At 31.9% G+C, this 23,779-nt stretch overlaps 1 protein-coding gene across 2 annotated transcripts; it reads right to left on the bottom strand.

The window, feature by feature from the left end:
• Window positions 1-788: 788 nt before the first annotated feature.
• LOC143349882 (CLK4-associating serine/arginine rich protein) lies at window positions 789-21,270 on the bottom strand. Of its 2 annotated transcripts, XM_076781493.1 has the most exons (14): window positions 20,996-21,270; window positions 19,698-19,795; window positions 18,649-18,824; window positions 18,359-18,574; window positions 18,104-18,279; window positions 15,878-15,951; window positions 15,425-15,766; window positions 10,158-10,595; window positions 8,411-8,521; window positions 4,418-4,466; window positions 1,642-1,705; window positions 1,470-1,575; window positions 1,099-1,359; window positions 789-1,015 (listed from the first exon to the last, which is right to left on the bottom strand). In XM_076781493.1, the coding sequence occupies exons 1-14, from the start codon at window positions 21,125-21,127 to the stop codon at window positions 997-999; spliced, it is 2,262 nt and encodes a 753-aa protein (XP_076637608.1). In that variant the 5' UTR covers window positions 21,128-21,270; the 3' UTR covers window positions 789-996. The 2 variants fall into 2 exon arrangements, with proteins under 2 accessions (XP_076637608.1, XP_076637609.1); XM_076781494.1 differs by lacking the exons at window positions 789-1,015; window positions 1,099-1,359 and having other exon boundaries at window positions 1,469-1,575; window positions 4,414-4,466.
• Between the last annotated feature and the right edge of the window lie 2,509 nt (window positions 21,271-23,779).

Below are 23,779 nucleotides of genomic sequence, written 5' to 3' on the forward strand. Positions count from 1 at the left end.
AAAATGTTTTATACAAATAAAGTATTTATTATTTATGAATTAGTTAAATAAATATATTGATATTCCAATGTTTGCAATAATTTGTTGCTATAATACTTATGATACGATTAATATTTAATTTCTCAGTACAAGCTTAAACAACATTATGTAATAACAAAAAGCTAATGTTCTTAAAATAATTTATTCGTAAACTTCGCTTTAATCTATTAAAATTCTTATTTAGATAAAAATTTCAAATAATAAATAAAAGACAAACAATTGTTTATTTGTTACTCATTGTATCAAAATTTAAATTTAAATTACAGAATGAAATAGCCATAAATTTTACTGTTGAATCGAATAAACGTTTCGTATAAATTATAGATTGGTTTTTTCATTGTGTATGATGCGAATAAAATTTTGCCAATTTTTCGTATATGTATATCTACTGTATAAACTTGCCTGGGGCAGCATTCTTATATCAATAAAATTTTGTTGAATCTAAGAATTAAGGAATTAATGTTGTCTCACGCACTTTTTATTGAGACAATAACAGTATTCAACATGACATTAGACAAGATAAATCTAAATATTACTACTATTAATTAATAATTAATCAATTTTTTTTTAAATGTGTTCAAATAAAAAGTATTACGTGTTTCTCAGACTGGTCACTATTGTATATTTGCGCCAGAATCGTCTATCATTTAAAGGTTAAGTTACTTTATAATTTATTTAAGTTGAGACGCTCGTCACATCTTATATTACAAAATATAAAGTTTTCATTTAACAATAACGATACACGTAAATAAACATCTGTATTTTTATTTTATATTGTAAGATTGAACAATATTAATTAATAATAAAGAATACTTAAGAATACAATTTGTATCGTGTATTATTTTTTATCGCACTTTCTTAAAACATTCGTAACATTTTACGGAAGGAATGCAATACAGGAAGAGTCTAATAAAGTTTTAAATCCATCAAATGGAAGATTAACCATCTATTCTCGTGTCAATAATCGACTAGGCCGCTAAAAGAGTACACAATTTAAAGATAACAATAAACCAGCTTAAATTTGAATATAATATACTGTAACAATCATTTGTTTTTTACCGGCTACTTCTTGGACTTAAAGAACGAAGTGGCGAATCTCTGTATCTTCTACGAGATTCGGTTCTAAACTTTTCTCTATCATCACGCCTATCTCTCTCTCTATCTCTTTCTCGTTCACGATCATTTTCGAAATCTCTCGTATCTCTTCCTTTTCTTTCTCGACGCACGATTCGTGGACTACGCCCAGGACTTGGTGTGCGCGATACAGAGGAATGTGAATCAGAACTATGACCTTCATAACGGTGTCTCCGTTCTCTTTGCCTAAACATTATTAACACACGGTAATATAATTATAGAGAGATATACGCTGATAAAATGTTGAAATTATGTTAATATATTGCAATATATGAAATAAGAGTGATACAGCGTACTTTCTACGTAATTTCAAGGACATTTCCCGAATTTCATCTTCTCGGTCTTGTCTTTGCTGCTCCATTTTTTCAATCCTGAGTTGTTCCGCCTTTTTGTCAGCTTTATCTGATAAATATAGTCATAGTATTATAAGAACATACCAACAATTAAATTTGGGCATATTGTACTTACATTGTTTATTCAGTAAAGCTTGCATTTTCTTCTTAAGCCGCTCTTGGGGTGTGATTTTCAATGACTGAAAAATGTAACTCTTAAAAATCTGTTATCAATTATCATAATTTTTTTATAATATATGTAAACGAACATAAAATTTATCCGAGATTTTAATATAAATTTCACTGTACTTGATAACATAATTTGTTAAATTTGTATTTTAATTTATTTTTAGGACATACTGAATAAACGCTTTGTTAAAGCGACATCTATCAAAGCGGCCATTAATCTGTTTAAAAAAATACTTAAAGATTCTATTATTATCTAGTTACAAATTAGAAATAGAAAAATAATCGCATTTCATTTTTATGGTATCATTTGGCAAGATGTATAGACATGCATTTTGTATGAGTTTATCAAAGATAATACTGCAGCATAAGCCGTAATAAATATTTTAGTTTTTTATGAGAAAACTGCTATAAATAAAAAAAGTTTGTTGAATATTGAAAAACGTTTTTAGTATATAAAATTTTGCAATGATAATATATCGATTAAAGATCAATTCTATTTCAGGCGACCATCTAAAATGAATAGAGAATTACAATTCTAGTCTATGCTATAACTAATCATTAAATATGGTCCATATCAAACAACAGGAGAAACTGGTCAAAAACTTGGTATCAATCGATCTATAGCATTGCAAACGATTTATAATCTCGAAATGATATCATAATTCGATAAATATAGATTTTTACAAATCATTATACAGTTTTCATATATGTTTTTACCCCTTGCACGATAAAAGTCTAGACCTTGTTCAAATTGTATTGTAAAAGAAAATGAAAATGTGTGCGTTATAAAAATGTATTATATAGATAATTGCAAACGCGTAATCTTTCATTATAACAATATTCTAGACATTGCATCAACAGATACTCATTCCCTTCATTTATTACAAAACTCTTAATAGCAACAAATTCAACAAAACTGACGAAACAAAAGGTGATGTAAATAAATTTTTTACTCTAACAATAAATTATACATGTTCAATTAAACTATATATATGTATATATAATTTATTATAACGTTATGTACGGGTTATGAAATATCTCGTTTTTGCAACTCGTTTTTATTTTTTGTATTTTAATGCATTGTTTTATGTTTAACATAATATAGTTCTGCGTTTCTCAAATATATCGTACAATAAAATTTATGTTAAAATTTCAGACAATTTATTATGCTGTCACATATCTCCTATTAATATATCCTAATATGACCTAATATACAGAGTGCTTCGTAACGTATAGTAACTACTTCAGTATTAGCGAGGAAAAAAAGAACAATGAAAAAAATTCATATAAACATATGCCTTATTTAACCTTGGTCTTAAGTTATTGCCATTTTTGTGCTTCAGTAATTCTTAATCATAAACCCATTTATAATACAACTGATTTTATCAAATTATTTGCATACAATACTCGATAAGTCTGCTATTTTCCGACTTCGTTGATTATTCTATTCTATGAGTTAGGCTAGTACATTTTATTGAGAAGATCACTTAATAATTAATTAATTTGTTGCGCATTAGAAAAAATAATGAATATCGATATGAAGTATTCGAACCAGGAAATAACAGACATGCATTTGATGTTATATCGATTTTAATAGAACCCTTATAGGGTTGTAAGGCCCAAGATTGGTCGTCGTGGACGTGTTTGGTCGCGACTATTACCTGCCAAATTAATATTGGGTGATTGTTTCAAGTATCGATGACGCATGTATGCAATTATGTGACATTATTGTTGCACTAGCTTTGCGATCAAATGAAACGTGGTTCGATTGCACTATGTATATTATCATTTTCTTCTCCTTGCAACGATAGACTTTTCGTATCGCAAGTTTCGGTAATTAGTTTCTGAATTTCGTCGATCCGATTGGCATCATTTTTTTATTGGCACAATTTTTAGAGCAAAGAGAGGAAGTATTCTTCCAAAACAAAGCATATGCAAAACGCTGTTTCTAATTAAAAAAGTCTATTTCAATAATCGACTGCGTCGTACTCACTCGACCATGTGTCATTTAATGATTGTATTGTTCCGCAATTCAAAAGATACAACGATGCATCGAAAATATCGTTCGTACTTAACTAGTGTCTCACAATCGAAAAAGTAAGTAAATATATATTATTGAATAAATAGCTATCGATCAAAGCAAAGACCAAATTAGGTACATGTTTCTATGAACTGTTTTCATTGTTTTTATACTCCTTAACCACTACTGAAGAACTATGTTATAAAACACCCTGTATAAAAAAGTACTTCATTATAAGATATATTCTATAATGAAGTACCCTCTTATATTACTATTTCTACAAAATAAATAAATCGTATCACAAAAAATTTGATGTTTTCATTCTCATAATACTGATAATAAAAACAAAGAAATTTGACAAAAAATTCGATATAGTTATAAAAATATAAATGTACTTATTTAATTTTATAAAATTTAATTTATAAAATTAATAATTTCATATTGTTATAACAATGAAAATTGAGATTATAATACAAATTTAAATCCTTTGTGAATTTCTATTGACATATACATGAAAAGAAATTAAAATGAAACATCAAAATGCAAAGAATATAATCTAAGCGCCTTATATTGCCCAACAAAATGAAAACAAGTAGCACTTGCTGAGGTTCTTCGTTGAGAGGGTAGTTTATATAGAGAGTATATACTGTCTTTTATTCTCTGTGCTTTAAGTGACTAAGTAAGCGTTATGGTTCTTACTGACTTTGTGTCCGCCACCAGAATTTGTACTTAACCCAGCTTTTGGTTTGTTCCTGCAATATTAAAAACAGAGTCTAAAACTCTACCAGAAATAACTGTTTCAATTTGTTACATAAAGGTGAGTAGAACAGTTACAAAGAACCAAAATAATCATACAAGTAGCATTATGCTGAAAATACACTGCTATTCATGAACAACTCGCAGCTGTGCTCGCCAGTAGTGTGGAGACTCGCAAACTCAAAGTTTGCGTAGGTTATAACTATTCGCAAGCTGTTTGTGAGCTCCAATGTGAAAACGCGGCTGTTTCCGTTGACGAATAACCCGCAAACTATCTGCAAGCAGTTCATGAGCTGCTCGCGATCTGTTTTTCGCAGCGTATTCCCGACATTATGCATCTTTTCTATATCTTATATACAAATAATGGTTATACATGTAGTTAAAAATGTTTGAATCTGTGTCTGGCAAGACACTTTTAAAGGGTATAGCTGAATAAGGGGGTTAAATGTGCCCTTAAACCAAATTTGACATACGATGGATTCATCGATAGAGCATCAGAATCAAACATTCTGTGCCAAGTTTCAACCCTCTATCATGTTCGGAAGGGTAGTTATAGAGAAAATTCGGATTATCGAATTTAAGACTATTTTTCGTATTTAATCAAGTACGAAAATTACGTAAAAAATCTGGTGCATTGTAGTTATCAAGATACGTGTTTAAGAATTTTTTTCGATTTTTCGATTCCAAATTCTAGGCGTGAAAAATTAAAAACGCAGAAAATTACGAATTTCGTATTGACGCTTTCGAGACATTAGATTTATATAATTACTGTAAATGCGTATTGTCATTGATTATGTCCCTGAATTTTTTCAGATTTTTTGGTAGAGTGAGCCGTAGTAGCAAAAATCAAAAACCGATTTTTTCAATGTTTTTGGAGTGAAAAAGCAACCTATACTTTGAATTTTTGTATTTTTTTTAATAGATAACTATATTCTATGGTTTTAAACATATCTATGTTCAGTAGAACGATGTATAGGATAGCAAAACAAAAACAAGTCACCAAATAAAAGATGCTATGCGCATTATATTCAGGAGTATCAGCAGCGTTTTCAAAAGGTACGATGGTACAGTGAGTAAGGTGCTTGATTGTAGATATGCAGCAAACTTTTTGACGCTGGTTCGCGCCCCGTTTAAACCATATCTCTTTTTTATTTTATTAATTATATATTTTCTCAATTTTCAACTATATGACTGAAAATCTATGTAAAATATTTCAAAAATATTTTCACCTAAAATACACACAAAAACAATTATGGAGCAGTTTCTATTCCATCGTTTCTCTAGCTGTGTATTCGCTCAAATACCCAACTGCTTTATTTTTTCTATATTAAATGAATATACAAGCTTAGTTTTAAAATCTCATACCTTTAATAACTCTGAATAGAGGAAGCAGATTTCTTCAATAAAAAGAACATAAGCAGTCTTTGCATATATGTAGTTACGGATATCATGATGACAAGGTTTATGATGTGCACGATTGGAGTTCAAAATTCTCCGTGTACAATATTACATCTATTTACAGATTAAATTACATATTTGAGACGAGAAAGTGTTCTATTGTTACCCATTTCCGTTATACATACAGGGTGTTCGACCACCCCTGGGAAAAATTTTAATGGGGGATTCTAGAGACCAAAATAAGACGAAAATCAAGAATACTAATTTGTTGATTGAGGCTTCGTTAAAAAGTTATTAACGTTTAAAGTTTCACCCGTACTGAATTTTTTTCTCGAAAATGCGCAGGATTTCGGGGGTATGTGTAATGACCAAAAAGGATTGTGATTGACCCCCGCAACCGAAAATAATTTTTCCAAAACGATTTGCAATTTTTGAATTTAATTGTTAATAATTTTTTAACGAAGCTTCCATCAACAAATTGGTATTCTTGATTTTCGTCTTATTTTGGCTTCTAGAATCTCTCGTTAAAATTTTTCCCAGGGGTGGTCGAACACCCTGTATATGTCCATATTGATTCCTGTTATTAATACAATTCTTTATATTTTTCGATACTTAATACATATATGAACTTTTTTGTATTAATACTTATCTACATGATTGTTGGGTAAATTTATTAATAACAGATGACATTTGCTCTTCGTTAAATATTTGACTTAATATTTCTGCAGGCCTTATAATTGTCGAGAAGTATCGAGCATGCGACAAATAATAGATAATAGTTGCAATATGGGAACAACACCCAATGGTACGATTATGAATGGTTTCATTCCGGAATGGTCAATTAAGTTTGGTATACAAGGTGTTCGGTTACCTCTAGGAAAAATTTTAATAGGAGATTCTAGAGGTCAAAATAAGATGAAAATCAAGAATATCAATTTGTTGATTGAGGCTTCGTTTAAAAGTTATTAACATTTAAAGTTCCGCTTGTAGAACGGCAATCTGCGAATAGCTGTGTACGCGTGATAGTGGTTCTCACTCACAAAACTGTAAGGCTGTTGATATGTCAGTAAGTAGATTTCTCATGCTGAGTGAGAACCACTATTGTATGCACGCAGCTGATCGCAGATTGCCGTTCTACAGGCAGAACTTTAAACGTTAATAACTTTTTAACACAGTCTCGATCAACAAATTGGTATTTTTGATTTTCGTCTTAATTTGGCCTCTAGAATCTCCCATTAAAATTTTTCCCAGGGGTGGCCGAACACCCGGTATAATCTATGTAACATTGATACACTTTACTATTACTATGGTGTGATTTTACTTGGAATTTAACAATGGTATTATTTTCTTTTAAGGAATGTATGCGAATATTGTTATCTTCGACCATTATTTCTGCTAAATACGAAACTGCTTGCGATAACTGATTCGATACGATAAATAGAATTTTTAAGTCTCTCTCTGTCATCTCTGGGAAATCGAGAAGATCCGTCGCAAGATACCCATGTTAAATGGTATCTTTCGTCTGTTACAATGTTTGTCACAACTTCTATTGCCAATGTATTTTCCGTTTATTGACTTGACATTTTGTTTACTATTTCATCACGGAATCCAACGTTTGAATTTAAGCGTTTTCCAAATGAATTGTTAAAAAAGCATACAATTATGTATTAATGTTACGCAGCTAGAGAAACGATGGAATAGAAACTGCTCCATAATTGTTTTTGTGTATATTTTGGTTGAAAATATTTTTGAAATATTTTAAATAGATTTTCATTGTCATATAGTTGAAAATTGAGAAAATATATAATTAATAAAATAAAAAAAAAAGATATGCTTTTTACTCACTGTATCATAGTACCTTTTAAAAATACTGTTGATGCCTTTGAATATAACGTGCATAGCACCTTTAATTTGATGACTTATTTTTGTTTTTCTATTCTATACATCGTTCTGCTCAACATAGATATGTTTAAAACCATAGAATATAGTTATCTATTAAAGGGAGTACAAAAATTCAAAGTGTAAGTTGCTTTTTCACGCGAAAACCGTCGAAAAAATCAATTTTTGATTTTTGCTACTATGGTGCATCTTACCAAAAAATCTCAAACAATTCAGGGACATAGCCAATAATAATACGCATTTACAGTAATTACATAAATTTAGTATCTCGAAAGCGTCAATACGAAATCCGTAATTTTCTGCGTTTTTAATTTTTCTCGCCTAGAATTTGGAATCGAAAAATCGAAAAATCGAAAACAATTCTTGAACACGTATCTCGATAACCAGAATGCACCAGATTTTTTACGTAATTTTCGTATTCGATTAAATACGGAAAATAGGCATAAATTCGATAATCTGAATTTTCCCTATAACTACCCTTCCGAACAAGATAGAGGGTTGAATTCTAAATTTGGTTCAAGGCACATTTGACCCCCTTATTCAGCTATTATCCTTTATGTTTGAGACGAGGAGGCCTACAAGACTCACTAAGTAGATACTGTAAAATGAAGTTCTCATTGGGTAGTATTATTAGTAAACTTACATGCTCGTGATGTTAATAACCGTTGGTTTTGGTGCTGCCATGGGGACTTTGTCTTCGCTATCCGACAATTCTAGCTCTAGGCTTGACGATTTTCCACGTCGGCCGTAATACCTGAGACCACCAAGAAAAAGAAAAATATACAGTTGCGTTGGTAAGTAAATTAACGCCTTGCGCGAAGTTATTGATGTATTGATAAATAATATGTCATCTATTGAGTGTATCAATAATAATAGTCTTGACTAAAACAATTGATAGTGATCCCTCAATATTATTGGCTTTCGTTTCAATAAAAAAATTCACTAAGTTATAGGGTAAACAATCTTAAAAGAGCACATTTCATTATCAAAAAGTAAGTTAACAATCATATAATTCTACGTTTCTAGTAGATGTCTATTGCAATATTTATTCTTACATTCTTTTTGAATATCACTAAAATACTTATAGTACTTCTATTAGTATCAGAAACTGAATATAAAACGAGACCTTTAATATTTTGTTAAACATGGTACAAAGAGGAGAATAATTTGCTGAAGAAGGATTGAAAATTCTTGCAAAAGACTTCAAACTATTTAAAGTTGGAATTTAAGAAATATGTGACAGTATTGAAGAGATGGATTTTGCTGAATCCAAGCCAAGAACTGGAAATAAACGTAAAACGACACCACGTCAAGACAATAATATTGTTCATAAAATAAAACATAGACCTTTATTTACAACTAAGGAAATAAAAGAAAATTTAGAACTACCAATAGGGCTAACACAAATCAAGAAACGTCTATGAGAAGGGAGCTTTCAATGATGTGTTGTAAGAAAAACCACTAATTCTTAAGAATCTACAAAAACGCTTAAAATTTGCTACTGAATATTTAAAGAATCCAATTGGATTCTGGGAATCTGTTATTTGGATTGACGAGGTGAAATTTGAAATTTGTAATAATAATAGGCAGTGATGTGTTTGGAAGAAAAGCAGCAATAATTTTAGAAGGGAATACGTGAAAACAGTTATTAAACATAGAGGTGGCTTTGTTATGACTTAAGGGTGTTTTATTAGACATGGTGTGGAAAACTTAATTATGACTGACGGTTGTCAAATTCTGCATTTCTGCAAAACAATTTGTTTGATTTGACACATAAAATAAAATTGGAAAGGGAATACATCTTTCAACAAGACAATGATTCTAAACACAAAGCAAATATAACAATGAAATTTTTGAACAATAACAATATAACTGTAGTGAACTGGCCCTCACAAAGTCCGAATTTGTATCGCGTCAAGTACTAATGGGATCATTTAAAGGGGAATGTGTCCGAAAACGAGACAACTAATAAAATAATTTTAATTAATACTTTGTTTAAGGAGTTGAACAGTATTAGCCCAAATGAAATAAAAAAATTTAATTAGATTATACTAAACCGTCTACAAGCCGTTATAGCCGCAAAAAGTTATCATCTAAAATATTAAGATATAATTTATTGCAAAATATTAGAAAAAGTAAGAAGCATTAACTTACTTTTCTACATTATCATTGTAGTCGCATTGCATAGTTTACTTTCTCTCTCTTTAATTGTAAAATATTATGTTATTTCTGTACAATCATTTGTTCATTGTACATCAACTAAATATACAAATGCAAGAATCACCTTATCAAACATATTATCTCAATTGTTTCTTCTATGTTTACATACGACACTGATCATTAATTTACTTTCTGACATAACTGTAGATTAACAAAAATATGTCTCATACCTTGGCAGTGTTGGAGCTTTATTTTCAACGCTTCGAGATCGTTTACATCTAGATTGACTTCTTGATCTAGATCTAGATTGAGATTTAGTCCTGGATCGAGATTTAGATTCTGACTTTGATGGAGAATAATGTCTTCGTCGATAACTATCTCTTGAATGACTTCTATTGTGCGACTTAGATCTTGAATTTGATCGTAATCTTGATCTCGATCTTGATTTTGATTTTGATCTAGATATACTACTCGAAGATAAACTTCTAGACCTGTTTGGACGTGAACGAGATCTAGATCTTGTTTTGGATCTTGAAACAGTACGTGAACGAGATCTACTAAAACTTCGGCAACGAGATCTAGATTTACTTCGAGTTCGCGATCGTCTCGAACGACTTCGAGTTCGAGATCTTGTAACTTTTCTGTGTCGCGATCGTGTCCTTCTTGATCTGAAAATCACCTATTAGTTGAGAATATACTAACAAGGGGAAACCACAATGACCGGTTGGAGCAACTCGATGAAACCTTTTGAACCTGTTTCTTAGCCAAAAAAAAATATATACAGATCTCAGTGTTTGTATCACTGGGCCTTACTTAGTGAGGAAAAAAATATTTACATTTGCCACTATGCGTAGCGCAACATATATGCTTTAAGCATGAAAATTTTTCCTAAGAATATAATTAACACAACAGCAAAGTGTTTGCTCCAAGAGTCTAGCGTGAGCAACAAACACGCAAATAACTGCTTAACTGGACAAAAACACAGAAAGCACAACTCTAAAATGCGCAAACTGCAATTGTTCGTGCTCGAATGTGCGTGGCCGGGATTGAAATGAATATATCATTTTTTGGAAACATATATTTGATAATAATAACAAATGGACTGTATGTACTGTGTTACTATAAGCGCGGTGAAATATAGGAAGAACTGTTTCTTCCGTTCAATGTTACAAAATACGTTCAAAATGACACTCTTCACGGCCTACAATTTGTCGCATGTCTTTTTAGAGATGGTTACTCTACCAAAGAACAAGGTAAAAATGCGTCTTGTGTCTAGAATCCGTTTCCTCCTCAGGTTGTATCTTCTCCAACAGAGATACACTTGGGGGTGTTTGCAGATTTGCCTCATCGACTTGGGAGAGGAGACAGGGACAGGAAACTCCTCCCTCACAATCGGTGGTGGAGAAAAGTCCCAAGCCACCCTGGCGAGGGTGCCCGAGGTTTCCTCCCCAAGTCGAAGGCTGTGTCTGGTTTGCAGCTGTTTTATGGCTATATTGTTCCACGAATCGGCGATGGCCGTTGTCGTCGGTGCCTGCATTTGGCCTCGACGACCGTACCACCCGCGGAACAATATACAGTCGGTCACGGAAATATTCGGACACCACTATAGTTTTGACTATTATAGTCCGTACTTCAGAAATGTAAACAATGAGAACAAAAAGAGGTTTCACGTATGTTACTATGCAGTGTGTAGTTTACAAAAATATAAGAAATATTTGTTTACGATACGTGATTACATAAATAATAAAAGAAAAATGGAAAGTACGCTCATTTTCATGTCACAGAAATATTCGGACACTGGCTATACTTCCCAAGTTTTCAGGTTCCAGGAACTGACTGAAACACTGTTTGTAAACATATCATTCATACTATGTACAAAGTATATTTTAGATCGAATATTTGTCAGTCTTGTTCAAAATTTGTGCGAAATGGGTCGGAAAAGTAAGAATACATCGTTTGATATGCGACAATTAGTAATTTTTCATCATGAAAAGGGGAAATCGATTCGCAAAATTGCTGATTTATTAAATATTAGTAAGAGCACGGTATGGGATATTGTTCGACGGTACAAGAACGAAGATAGAATCAAATCTATTCCTCAAAGTGGACGCAAACCGATTCTAGATATTCGCGGTAGACGTTCCATAATTAGGAGAATCAAATGTGATCCTCGGATAAGTGCTCCAAAGTTAGCAGCTAAATTAAATGAACACCGTGGAATATTAGTGCATCCGGATAACATAAGAAGAGTGTTAAGATCAGAGGGCTATAATGGAAGAATAGCTCGAAAGAAGCCGTATATTAACGCGGCGAACAGGATGAAGAGATTGAAATGTGCAAAGGACTACATTGCAAAGGACAGTGAGTGGTGGGAGGACGTAATTTTCGCGGACGAGTCCAAATATAATATTTATGGAAGTAACGGAAGAATTAGGGTATGGCGGAAGTCGAAAGAAGAACTGAATCCGAGACATTTGCAGCCGATTGTGAAACACGGTGGTGGATCGGTTATGATGCGGGGCTGTATTTCGGCCCATGGAGTAGGCGAATTAATTTTCATCGACGATATCCTTGACAAAAATAGATATCTACAGATTTTGCAGAAAAATTTAAAGAAAAGTGCTGATAATATGGGACTTCAAAATGGGATAAAATTTTATCAAGATAACGACCCAAAGCACAAATCGCAAATTGTGCAAGAATTCTTATTGTACACGTGCGAGAATATCCTCCATCCACCACCGCAATCGCCAGACTTGAATCCCATTGAAAAATTATGGGACGAATTAGATCGCCGAATTCGGACAACTCCCATGAACACAAAAGAAGAGCTAAAAAGACGGTCTGCAAGAAGAATGGCTACGTATTGGGCAAAATTATTTAAAAAAAATAATTTGTAACATACCAACGCGTTTACGGCACATCATAAAACATATGGGATATCCAACAAAATACTAATTAATAAAAACAAGATTTATATATCCTGATATAAACTTAGTTTTGATAGTGTCCGAATATTTCTGTGACATGAAAATGAGCGTACTTTCCGTTTTTCTTTTATTATTTATGTAATCACGTATCGTAAACAAATATTTCTTATATTTTTGTAAACTACACACTGCATAGTAACATACGTGAAACCTCTTTTTGTTCTCATTGTTTACATTTCTGAAGTACGGACTATAATAGTCAACTTAGGTGTAGCATTTTCATTTTGATGAAATTCTTTTCTTTTTGACTATGAAATTTGCCAGATGTGGGAGACTCGAAGACCTTTGCAACATCGTACCGATCCCGCATCTGGCAACATAAAGGAGCGGAAGAAACCCGAGTTGGCCAGAGGAACATGCGTGACTTGTTTCCCGAATAGTAATCAACACGGGCACCAAACATCTCACAAAGGCTGCCCGTTCCAAAAGTTTACAATCAACTTAAGAAAGCAGCAGTTAAGCACCCAAAGTCGGGCAGTGACTTTCCGACAAAACAAACTTGTCAGTGGCAGCATAACCTACGGCCAGGCAACAAAAAATCCATGTACCCGTTTGGTTGTTCATACGGTACGGGAGGTGAATCTCTAACGTGGCGTGTCCCCAGATGGCGGATAAGGGAAGAAGCTGAGATGGCACCCCGGAGGTTGGAGCGAAAGCTTTCGCGGACCAAACACCGGTATGAATGTGTCTGTGTAAGTGAGCTGGGGCATGTGATATTTGCCGAGGGTTCTACCTAAGGTCACAGGTTGACCAGTTGGTCGCAAGTGAGTTCTGCGGCCGGCGGCTTAGTACCATATCACGGAGCCGCGGGTGCTGGTAACAAGGCGCTTGCGATTGAGTAGAAATGTAAGGAAATGGAAGGAGTGCCTCTCACTGAGAGGGGCCTGAAAAAGCATGGCGCGACAGGGAGCTCTGTGATGTCTCACTAGAGTTCCAGGTCCCCTGCCACGCGTCTGAGGATGGTCACCGTGGGGTTTTAACCGATAACAGTCTGACACTATCCTTGGACTCCTTTGAAAAGGCTCGAGGATGTCTATGTCATTTTCTCACGCATAAAAGAAAAGCAACAAAAAGCACTACCTTTATCCAAACCTCTAGCTTTTCCTCAGCTGAGGAGCACTATCGTCAACTAGACAAATTGCCATTGCCACCAAGAGTACGCAACCTACCAGCAACCAGAAAAGTCACCCAGCCAACCCTAAGAATGACCAGATTGATCACGCAGCTGAACAACATAACACAACAGGTGAATATAAATACTGAAAAGATTAATGTCATACTATCTTCACTCTTTCCAGAGAGCCATTAATAAATATAAACCGTTCAGCCACCCCTCACATAAACTTTCCAAGTGCAAAAATGGTGCACGCTAGCTCAACAATATAAAGTTTGCAGCCACTAATGTTAATTCTATCATCTCCACATAACGCCGCTATGATTTAAAAGAACTTATAAACCGTAACAACTTTGGTGTAATACTATTATCTAAAACCAAGCTAAACAATCAAACAGACTCAACTTCAAGAACTATAGCCTAGCAAGAACAGACCGCCACATCGCAACTCAAGGTAAATAAAAAACAACATACAACGTGACACAATACACTTCACATCCTTAAAACTCAATAAAATACTCGAATATACAATTATTAGACTCAAACTACCACCCAGCACAAATTTTGTTCATTGTCAGATTCCTTCTTACATTTTAAAATTTAAGCCCATTTGAAAATTTAGTAACAGTTCTATTAGTATTTAACTCGTAGCATGTGAACTAACCCTCGCAGACGGAACAATCCTTATAAAAGAATAAACATTGTTAGAAAAAAAAACTTCAGACATGTTAGGACGCCGGTTCGCTTCTTTCGACTTTTATAAATTTCTTTTCTGTCTTTTTTTTTGTTTTTTTTTTTAGTTTTTTACGTTTAATATTTATACAATATTTATTTGTATAAAAGAAATTACTATTTATAAACGAAATAAATATATCTCATTATTAATTCAATTTACTTTCGTTCATTACAAGAAATTACTAGTTATTTGTGATAAAACTTAAAACAAATTATAAATTAAAACAAATATAAAATACATTACAATCGAAGTTTTATATTCATTATTTATAAATACTTGTTGTTTCAAGATACACTTTTTATTCTAATTTGAAAGTTATTTCATTTGTATATACTGTATAATAATCGTAAAAAAACTAAAAAAAAAAAAAGATTTGAAAGAGTCGAAGGAATTGCACCCGCGTCTGAGAGTACTTTCCTATTGTGCCAATTATATCCATAGGAAAACTTTTTACGCTTAAAATTTATATGGCGCGCATAGTGTCAATTTTAAATATTTTTATCTTATATAAATAAGGCTCAATGGCACAAATGCCGAAACACATATATCATTTTTTTTATGGCTAAGCAACAGGTTTAAAGAGTTTCATTGAGCTACTCCACCCGATTATTGTGGTTTCCCCTTGTAAGTATAATTATAAAATATGAATAAACTTGCCTCATTCTTGACATGCTACGTTTTCTTTCACGATTTCTGTAGGATTTAGATTTATTAACAGATCGAGAGCAACTTCTTGATCTTGATTTTGAAAGTTTTCTGTTAATTGTTCTTTCGCTTAACGTTGGACTGTCTGATCTTCTTCGTCTGAGATGAGCGTAATTGACTTTTCTTGAACTGGAGGAAGTAACATGGGATGAACTTCCATGAGTCTCTTCTTCATCGCCAAAACTTGTAATGTAAGTAATTTGTCCAGCATTTATAGGTGATACAGATCTTGAACGAGACTTAGACGAAGATTTTCTATAAGGATTGTATTCGGGACTCTCTCTTGCTGCGTAACTAATTAGTAGATTGGGCAGAAAATGTTACAAGTATATTTACTGAATTGTCAGTCAATTTAAATAATATGGATTTTAAAAACAAATTTATTTCCAAAATATAAATATTTACCTGGGTGGACTCATAACTCTGCCAATCATTTTTTTTTCTCTAAATGCACGTCTTTCTCTACGTGACCTTCTGCCCTGTGTAACATAAACATATCATCATTTAATAAAAGACTTGGTTAGAGGGCGTGGGATAGAATGTATTGTTGGAAAATGAACGGTGTGAGGAAAGGAAATTTGTAGAAAAATAAGAAAGAGAAAAAGAGAAAAGCGGTAACATTAGAAACGGATAAAAAGATAAAATAAGAAGAAGTAAAAAATACGAATAGAAAGAGAATAAGTTGCGTGATAAAATAAAGTATCAAAAAGGGTTCTCTAAAGATAGCGTGGTTCTGGGACTTAGAAAGAGTTGGAGGGGAGAAAAAAGAGTTCAAGACGGTAAAAACAGAAGGCGCAGGATGAGCAATAGGAGATTGTGTCAAAGAGAAAGGGGAAACGGAATTAGTAGAATAAGAGATAGGAAAAAGCCTTGCTTGAAGGAAAGAAGAAAATAAGAGAGAAAGGAGAGGAAGGCCAACGAAAGCAATCCAGGCAGAAAAACAGAAGAAAGTGAGAGGAAAATTGGAAAACATTGTAAAATGAATAGAAAGAGAAGTAGATTCCTACAAACAGTTAGATGAAAAAAAAGGAAAAGAAATCACTGATGAAGAGATAGAAGCTAAGTCTGAAAAAGCGAAAAACAAACATACCTAAGTAAGATGACAAAAGTTGTAGAGGGAACAGGTAAGACAGAGATAGTCAAACTGCTGAAAAGTCTAGTAGAAGAAGTAAAAAAACATGAAAATAATAAATAAAAAAGATAAATACGATAAATACGGGCAACAGAGAAGAAATACTGGAACTGAGGAGAATAGTACTAGAAAAAGAGAAAGTGTGGGAGGAAGACAATAAAGAAGTTAAGAAGAGAATAGGAGAGTTAGAGGAGAAAGTAAAATGGTTGGAAGGCTAAGAAGAAAAAAAGGATTGTCAGAGAATGAGTAGAAAATAGAAAATTGTTGAACTGGAATATAAAATAAAAACAGGAGGTGTACACAAAAAACAAAATTGAAGAAGCGAGGATATTTAGATAAATAAGAAAATTTGTGAGAAAAAGAGAGAAACGAGAGGAAAAATAATATGGTGGTTAGATGGTTAAAGCGCGATAGAGAGAATTTACAAGAACAGGTAAAGCAATTTTTTGAAAATCAACTGAATGTAAGAAGTGAGATAATTTGAGCAAGGAAGGTAGGAAAATAGGAAGTTACAGAAATAAGATGGTACTGTAAAATTGAACAGATGGGTAGATAAGCAAAAGATCACGGAAAACAAAAGCAGATTACGAGATAGTAACATATTCATCGATTATGGCATGACATTTTAAAAAAGAAAATATAGAGAACAGTTAGGGTAGTTGCTAAAGATGATGAAAAAAAGGCAAAGAAGTAAAAATAGGTTTTCAGAAACTAAGGATTGTTGGAAAACGGATAAATTGGCAAAAAAGACAAGAAAAACTTAATAAAGAGTGGAATTTTCGATAAACTTCCAGCCGAAAGTTCAGAAAAGAAGCAAGAAAAAATAAGAGGAATCGGTAAAGAAGAGGGAGGGGAAGATGTGATTGTGGAATTTTGCAGGATTAATAAATAAAAGAACTTTTGATAATATGTAGAAAAATTTAATATGGTGGATGTAACAGAGAGATCGATAGATGAAGCAGGATGGCAGAGAGTAAAAGATAGTCAAGTCACAAAGAAAGAAAATAAAAAAGAGAGATTGAGAGGAAGAATCATAACCAGAACGAGGAAGCGTGAAGATACTGAGATTGAGGTTGAAGAAGTGGAAGGTATAGTAGAGAGAAAAATGAAAATTAGGAACAAGTTATGGAGAATGGTTATGGTTTATAACAATGAAAAAATGAGGAAAATGTCGATGAAGATAAATGAAGTCATAATGAAAGAGATGTTAAGAAAGCAATAAAACCAAATGTAATACCTAAGATCATGTGAAAACTAAAAATATGTATTAAACGTTATTTAAAAGTAATTTAGTGTACGAAAATAATAAAAACGTTAGGGAATGAGTGTTTGTATAATTGAGGAATAAAGAGTAAACTAAGTCCATTACTTGACCGTAAGGCTGAAATTAAAATAAAATCTATCTATCATGCAATAATATAATTATACAAAGTTATTACGAAAATATAAGAAAAAAAAATTTAGAATTAAATATTATTATATATGTTATAATAATTTACCGAGTACATAGCTTTTTCTTCTTCCTGTTTACGTGCTTGTCTTAATGTCTCGGCTTCTTCAAAATCCTGCGTTAAGAAACTAAAATAATCAGCTCCTAAAAGTCCATATTTTTGAGCTACTAAATTCATTTCGTGTGCTTGTGATGGCTCTATCTGAGATACATCTACACAAATATCTGGAAAAATTGAAATATATTATCTGTGATATGTAATGTACAAAGTTGTAGCATTTATTTAAAAAAAATAATTTTATACCTAAATCAATATCACTATCTTCATCATCTGCTTTTTCTTCTGATACAATATTATCTAATGATTTTATTGTTTCTGGTATTGGTTCTTCCGTCTCATAATTGTACCCAATAGCTACATTATTACAAGATTTCTTTTTATCTCTCGCAGAATCTAATTTTGTAGACGAACCAAACTGTTCTTCCAAATGTATTTGGTGTAGAAATTTTTCTTCTGTTACTGTATCAACAATTATTATTTATCAAGCAGTTTCAAAAATAAAATTAAGTATTAAAATCAGAACAATTTTTCACCTCCTAAAAATTCATTTTGAACAATTATACGATAGCGTTCATAATTGATATGTCTATCTTCACTAGTAAGAGCAATATCTACATCAATAGAATCTGGCGCTTCTGGTATCCAATCAAGATGTGCACGTACATCAAAACGGTCAATAAGATTGTCTTCGTTTCCTTGCCATGGCATCCTATTAATAGAATACTACAATTATTTTTTTTTCATACATTTTACTTGTACAAAAATATACAATTAAAAGAATACAAGTATATTTAATTACACTTCATTATTATGCACAACAATTAAAAAATACTATTTTTTTTATACGAAAAAACACATTTGAAAACAGCATAACTGAAATATAATTTTTGTACATTAAAATATATGCTATTAATACGATTAGATCTAAATGGTTGAAAACATTTCAACAGAATTTTATATTTAACTTCCATATTCTCGTATCAAAATCTGATTCGATTTTCAGTAATATCTATCCATGGGTAATAGTTTTTAGTAATTTTTTAATTTTTACAATATACAGGGTGATTCTAGAAAGTGAGATAAGTTCTAACTATTTTTTACGCAAAAGATACAAAATATTCATACCTTAAGATTTTTATATGGGAAATGATAATAAGAATGGATTTATGTACAAAAAATGAATAGTTCAATTTAAAAAACAAGTCTAAGTAGGATTCAACTTTTTCTACTATGAATGTTTTACAAAAAGAGCTACAGCTTGTCCCAATTTTTTGAATCTCTACTAATTTGTGGAAAGTAGTTTATTTCTAATAACTACTGTCATTCATATTTCCAATTTTCGCACTATAAATGAAGTATATAAAACCAAAAATAAATATAACTATATTACTTTTATATAACTTTGATTCAAATCAACATTCTTAATCTCTTTTAATAAAATAGAGTAAAATATAATTTAGTACATTTTTATGTATAAAGTAAATTTATTTATCCCTTTAATAAATTTAAGTAGATGACACAAATTTTAATGTATAAATAACAATAATAACATCAACATTAAATTAAATACATTTTAACTTACATATTTGCAGGACTATTACCAGCTGTAGCTATCGCTGGATCCAAATGTATTTTACATGGTCTCCCATGAAGTTGTAGAAATTGCGTAGGATCTGATTTCTAAAAAAAATATACACATAATTTTTATATTTTTTTCAAACGTCTACTAACCATTATTTATTACTAGTATCTACTGACAAATTGTCGGCTACAATTTAAACTTGACATCAATATAGGCAGTTCAGCTGTAGTAGCATATGTTCTTTTTAAATTGAAACTCTTCCTTAACAAGAGATAAATGTGCTTATTTAAATGAAAATTTTTCACGAATAACTGTTACATGTAGTATTACAAACATTTCTTTTTTTGTTAGAAATATATAATGGAGTAGAACTTGCAATACAATGTGGTAGAAACAATACAGTGTATTAATAATCATCATGCAAATTAATCTATCAAGGTCATTCTATCTATTTTGGGATTTCTATTGTTCGAAAAGCTTAATATGAGATAATAGATAAAAGAGACAATAATATAGACAAAGCAATGTGCATAGTAATTGCTATAAACTTTAAACAATATTATAAGAGGTACACCGGTCATATGCACTCAAATGTAGTTTATGAACAATGGAGTTTCTATTTACTTTAGTCAAACTATTTGTGAATATTTTAATAATAATTAATCCTATTACTTGCATTTTTCTATATTTTAATTTTTTTGACTTTTGACTTATAGAGATATCTAAGAAGTTTAGTTTATGATAGTAATATTATTGACAATCTGGAAATACTCAAAATCTGCATTATTACTGGACATGACAAAATTCAGAATATGCAGAGAATTTCTAAATGTTTGATAATCTTAGAAATATCTATGTAAATCATGTATTGTTGTAGAGGGTAATAGATCCCAACAATTTCTTTAAGTTTTAAGCAGTCCTAAAATATTCTACCATAAATAAAACGTATTTATATCTCAGCAAGGAAAGGTTTCCAGACCTATATTTATATGATCTTTTTTTATCCTTAAGAAGAATAGAATATACTATCAAAGTGGAACCACCTATTTTGGTATTATCTGAGTATATGTATATATATATATATATATATGTATATATTTTGTGTGTGTGTATGTGCGCGCGCGTGTACGTGTAATTCTTAAATTAATAAATTTTAAAGCTTATTAACTTGTAGATTTTGAGGTTAACAAGCAAAAGGAACGTAGTTACAATTTTTACAACATATTAAAAAACTTAACACTAATTTATATAACTGAAATATAATCGATGTACTCGTATTGTTTTATTTTATTGCTTACAATTTTTTCATAATAATCTCGTCGACGTTCAGCTCGACGGCGATAATCTACTAGCATTCCACGAATTTTCTTTTCTTGTTTCCGCGCTTCATGCCACATTCTACCACCTGTTTTTTTCACGGAAAAGCTCATTTTACATGTCAAATGATTTACGAATCACTAACTTAATAAGGAACTTTCGTACAATTAACCGTCTACATAAAACAATTAAAAACGTTAATTAATACTTTTCTCCCGCGAGGTAGACATATTGCATTTTACCTAGTGTGGCCAGTAGAGTGATCAGGTCGACTACAATTGGTGTCGCCACCTATAGGCTGCGGAGTCGCCAACATCGCCACTTCGTATCTTTTCAATCTCTAAAAAAACTCGCCAACACTTTCAATTGTTTAGAAACCTGGAAACTTCAAATTTGAAAAATATTGTGTTATATAAATAATAATTTTTTTGTAAATTTACTTTGTAAATTTAATATATTTTTTTTATAAATATAAATATAGATGGATATTTTTTAAATAAAATTAATACAATTTTTCCCTTACATTAACACAAGGAATGTTGAATGACTGTAAATCATTAAAAATTAATATCTTTTCTAATTTTACTTCTAATTGTGGCTGGGACTGTTTGTATCGGATACTCGCTATACAGGGTGTTCGACCACCCCTGGGAAAAATTTTAATGGGGGATTCTAGAGGCCAAAATAGGATGAAAATCAAGAATACCAATTTGTTGATAGAGGGTTCGTTAAAAAGTTATTAACGTTTAAAGTTCCGTTCGAACTGAATTTTTTTTTCGAAAATGCGCAAGATTTCGGGGGTATGTCTATTCATCAAAAATGATTATAACTGACCCCCTTAACCGTAAATAATTTTTTCAAAATGATTTGAAATTTTTTTTTTCCGTCGAAAAGTTTCACACCTTTTCGAATTTTTTTCTAGAAAGTGGGTAGGATTTCGGGGATATGTCTATTCACGAGAAATAATTGTAATTGACCCCCGCAACCGAAAATAATTTTTCCAGAACGATTTGAAACTTTTCATTTTCGCCGAAAAATTTAGGCACCCCTTGTCGATTTTCCTTAAAAATTCGTTTTTGTTTTTTAATAATTTCGCTTGACGTCCTACAGAAAAGTTGTTTAATACTTTTTTATAGGTACCTATAGGCTCTACTTCAGAAAAAAGTTTCATTGAAATATATTCACTATTATAGGAGTTATGGCTATATAAGTTGAAAATTGGACCATTTTTATGGGGGTTTTCTAACATTACGGGGCCAAGGAACAACCTTTCCAATATTTTTATAATTGTTACATATTCTACACTAAAATATGCGGCGTTTGGCTTTTTGAACATTAAAATCGTCCAATCCATTCAGAAGTTATGGTGTTTTAAAGATTCGCATGAAAACGGAAAGCATTTGGCCTGAAATTATATTTTCGGTAAGGAACTTTTTTCTCGAAAATGGTTAGGATTTCGAGGGTATGTCTATTGGCCAAAAATTATTATAATTGGTCCCTGCAATCAAAAATAATTTTTTTAGAACGATTTAAAATTTTTTAATTTTGTTGAAAAATTTCACACCTTCTCGAATTTTTTTCTCCAAACTGGGTAGGATTTCCGGGGTATATCTATTCATTAAAAATGATTATAATCGACCCTTGCAATCGGAAATAATTTTTTTAGAATGATTTGAAAAATTTTTTTTTTCCTCAAGAAATTTCACCACCTGCCGCAATTTTTTTCCCGAAGGAGGGTAGGATTTCAGGGATATGTGTATTCATAAAAAATGATTGTAATTGATCCCCCCCAACCGAAAATAATTTTTCCAAAACGATTTGAAATTTTTGAATTTAATTATTAATAACTTTTTAACGAAGCCTTCAACAAATTGGTATTCTTGATTTTCGTCTTATTTTGGCCTCTCGAATCTACCATTAAAAGTTTTCCCAGGGGTGGCCGAACACCCTGTATAGCAGCTAGCCGGAGAAAAATGTAGTAGTACTTTCAAGACTTTGGATACTACGAGGGTCGTCTGAAAAGTTTTGAGCCTCGACATGAAGGTGGTGTTTCTCGTTAAAACCATTCTGGTAGTACAATGGTATGTTCTTTAACAAATGTTTGTGAAAATTTCAGCAATTTTGGACGCTCGATTGTTGTTTGGCAGTCTTTTGTATCAGTCGATGTCAGTATTTTTGTAAAGTATCATTAAAGTATCATTCCGTGATAAAATACTTGGATTTAAAAGGCAATACATCTGCGCAAATTAAAACTGAGATCGACGCTGTTTACGAGGACTCTTCCCCTTCATATGCCACCGTGAAAAGATGGGCAGCTGAATTTAAACGTAGTCGTACCAGCTTGGCTGATGATGAGCGTCTGGAGCGGCCAAAACCTGTGTCCACTACCGATAACATCGAAAATATTCGCAAAATGGTATTGGATGACCGTCGAATCAAGGTTAGAGAGATAGCAGAGGCTATAGGCATATCAAAAGAACGCGTTTATCATATATTGGCTAAAGAGTTGGACATGTATAAACTATCCGTGTGTTGGGTGCCGCGCTTGCTCACTTTTCACCAAAAGCACAATCGAATGAACATTTGCAAGGCTCTGTTAGAGCAGTTTAAGCGAAATGAAGCAGATTTTTTTAACTGATTCGTAACTATCTATTGCTTATGGTGGGAGAAATAAATTAAAACAATGTTATATTGAACTTTAATATATGATTTTATTCAAGGCAGAGAGTGTGTCTTTACTCAACGAGTGAAACTATGAGAATGAA

This window comes from Colletes latitarsis, chromosome 14, assembly GCF_051014445.1.
Source record: "Colletes latitarsis isolate SP2378_abdomen chromosome 14, iyColLati1, whole genome shotgun sequence".
Lineage (NCBI taxonomy): Eukaryota > Metazoa > Arthropoda > Insecta > Hymenoptera > Colletidae > Colletes > Colletes latitarsis.

Excerpts from the sequence above, each read along its gene's own strand:
- LOC143349882 (XM_076781493.1), bottom strand. The coding sequence starts at position 21,127 with ATGAGCTTTTCCGTGAAAAAAACAGGTGGTAGAATGTGGCATGAAGCG. Across the intron at positions 19,796-20,995 it reads GAGATTATTATGAAAAAATT|AAATCAGATCCTACGCAATT; the intron begins GTAAGCAATAAA and ends TATTTTTTTTAG. Across the intron at positions 8,522-10,157 it reads AAAGCTCCAACACTGCCAAG|GTATTACGGCCGACGTGGAA; the intron begins GTATGAGACATA and ends TGGTGGTCTCAG.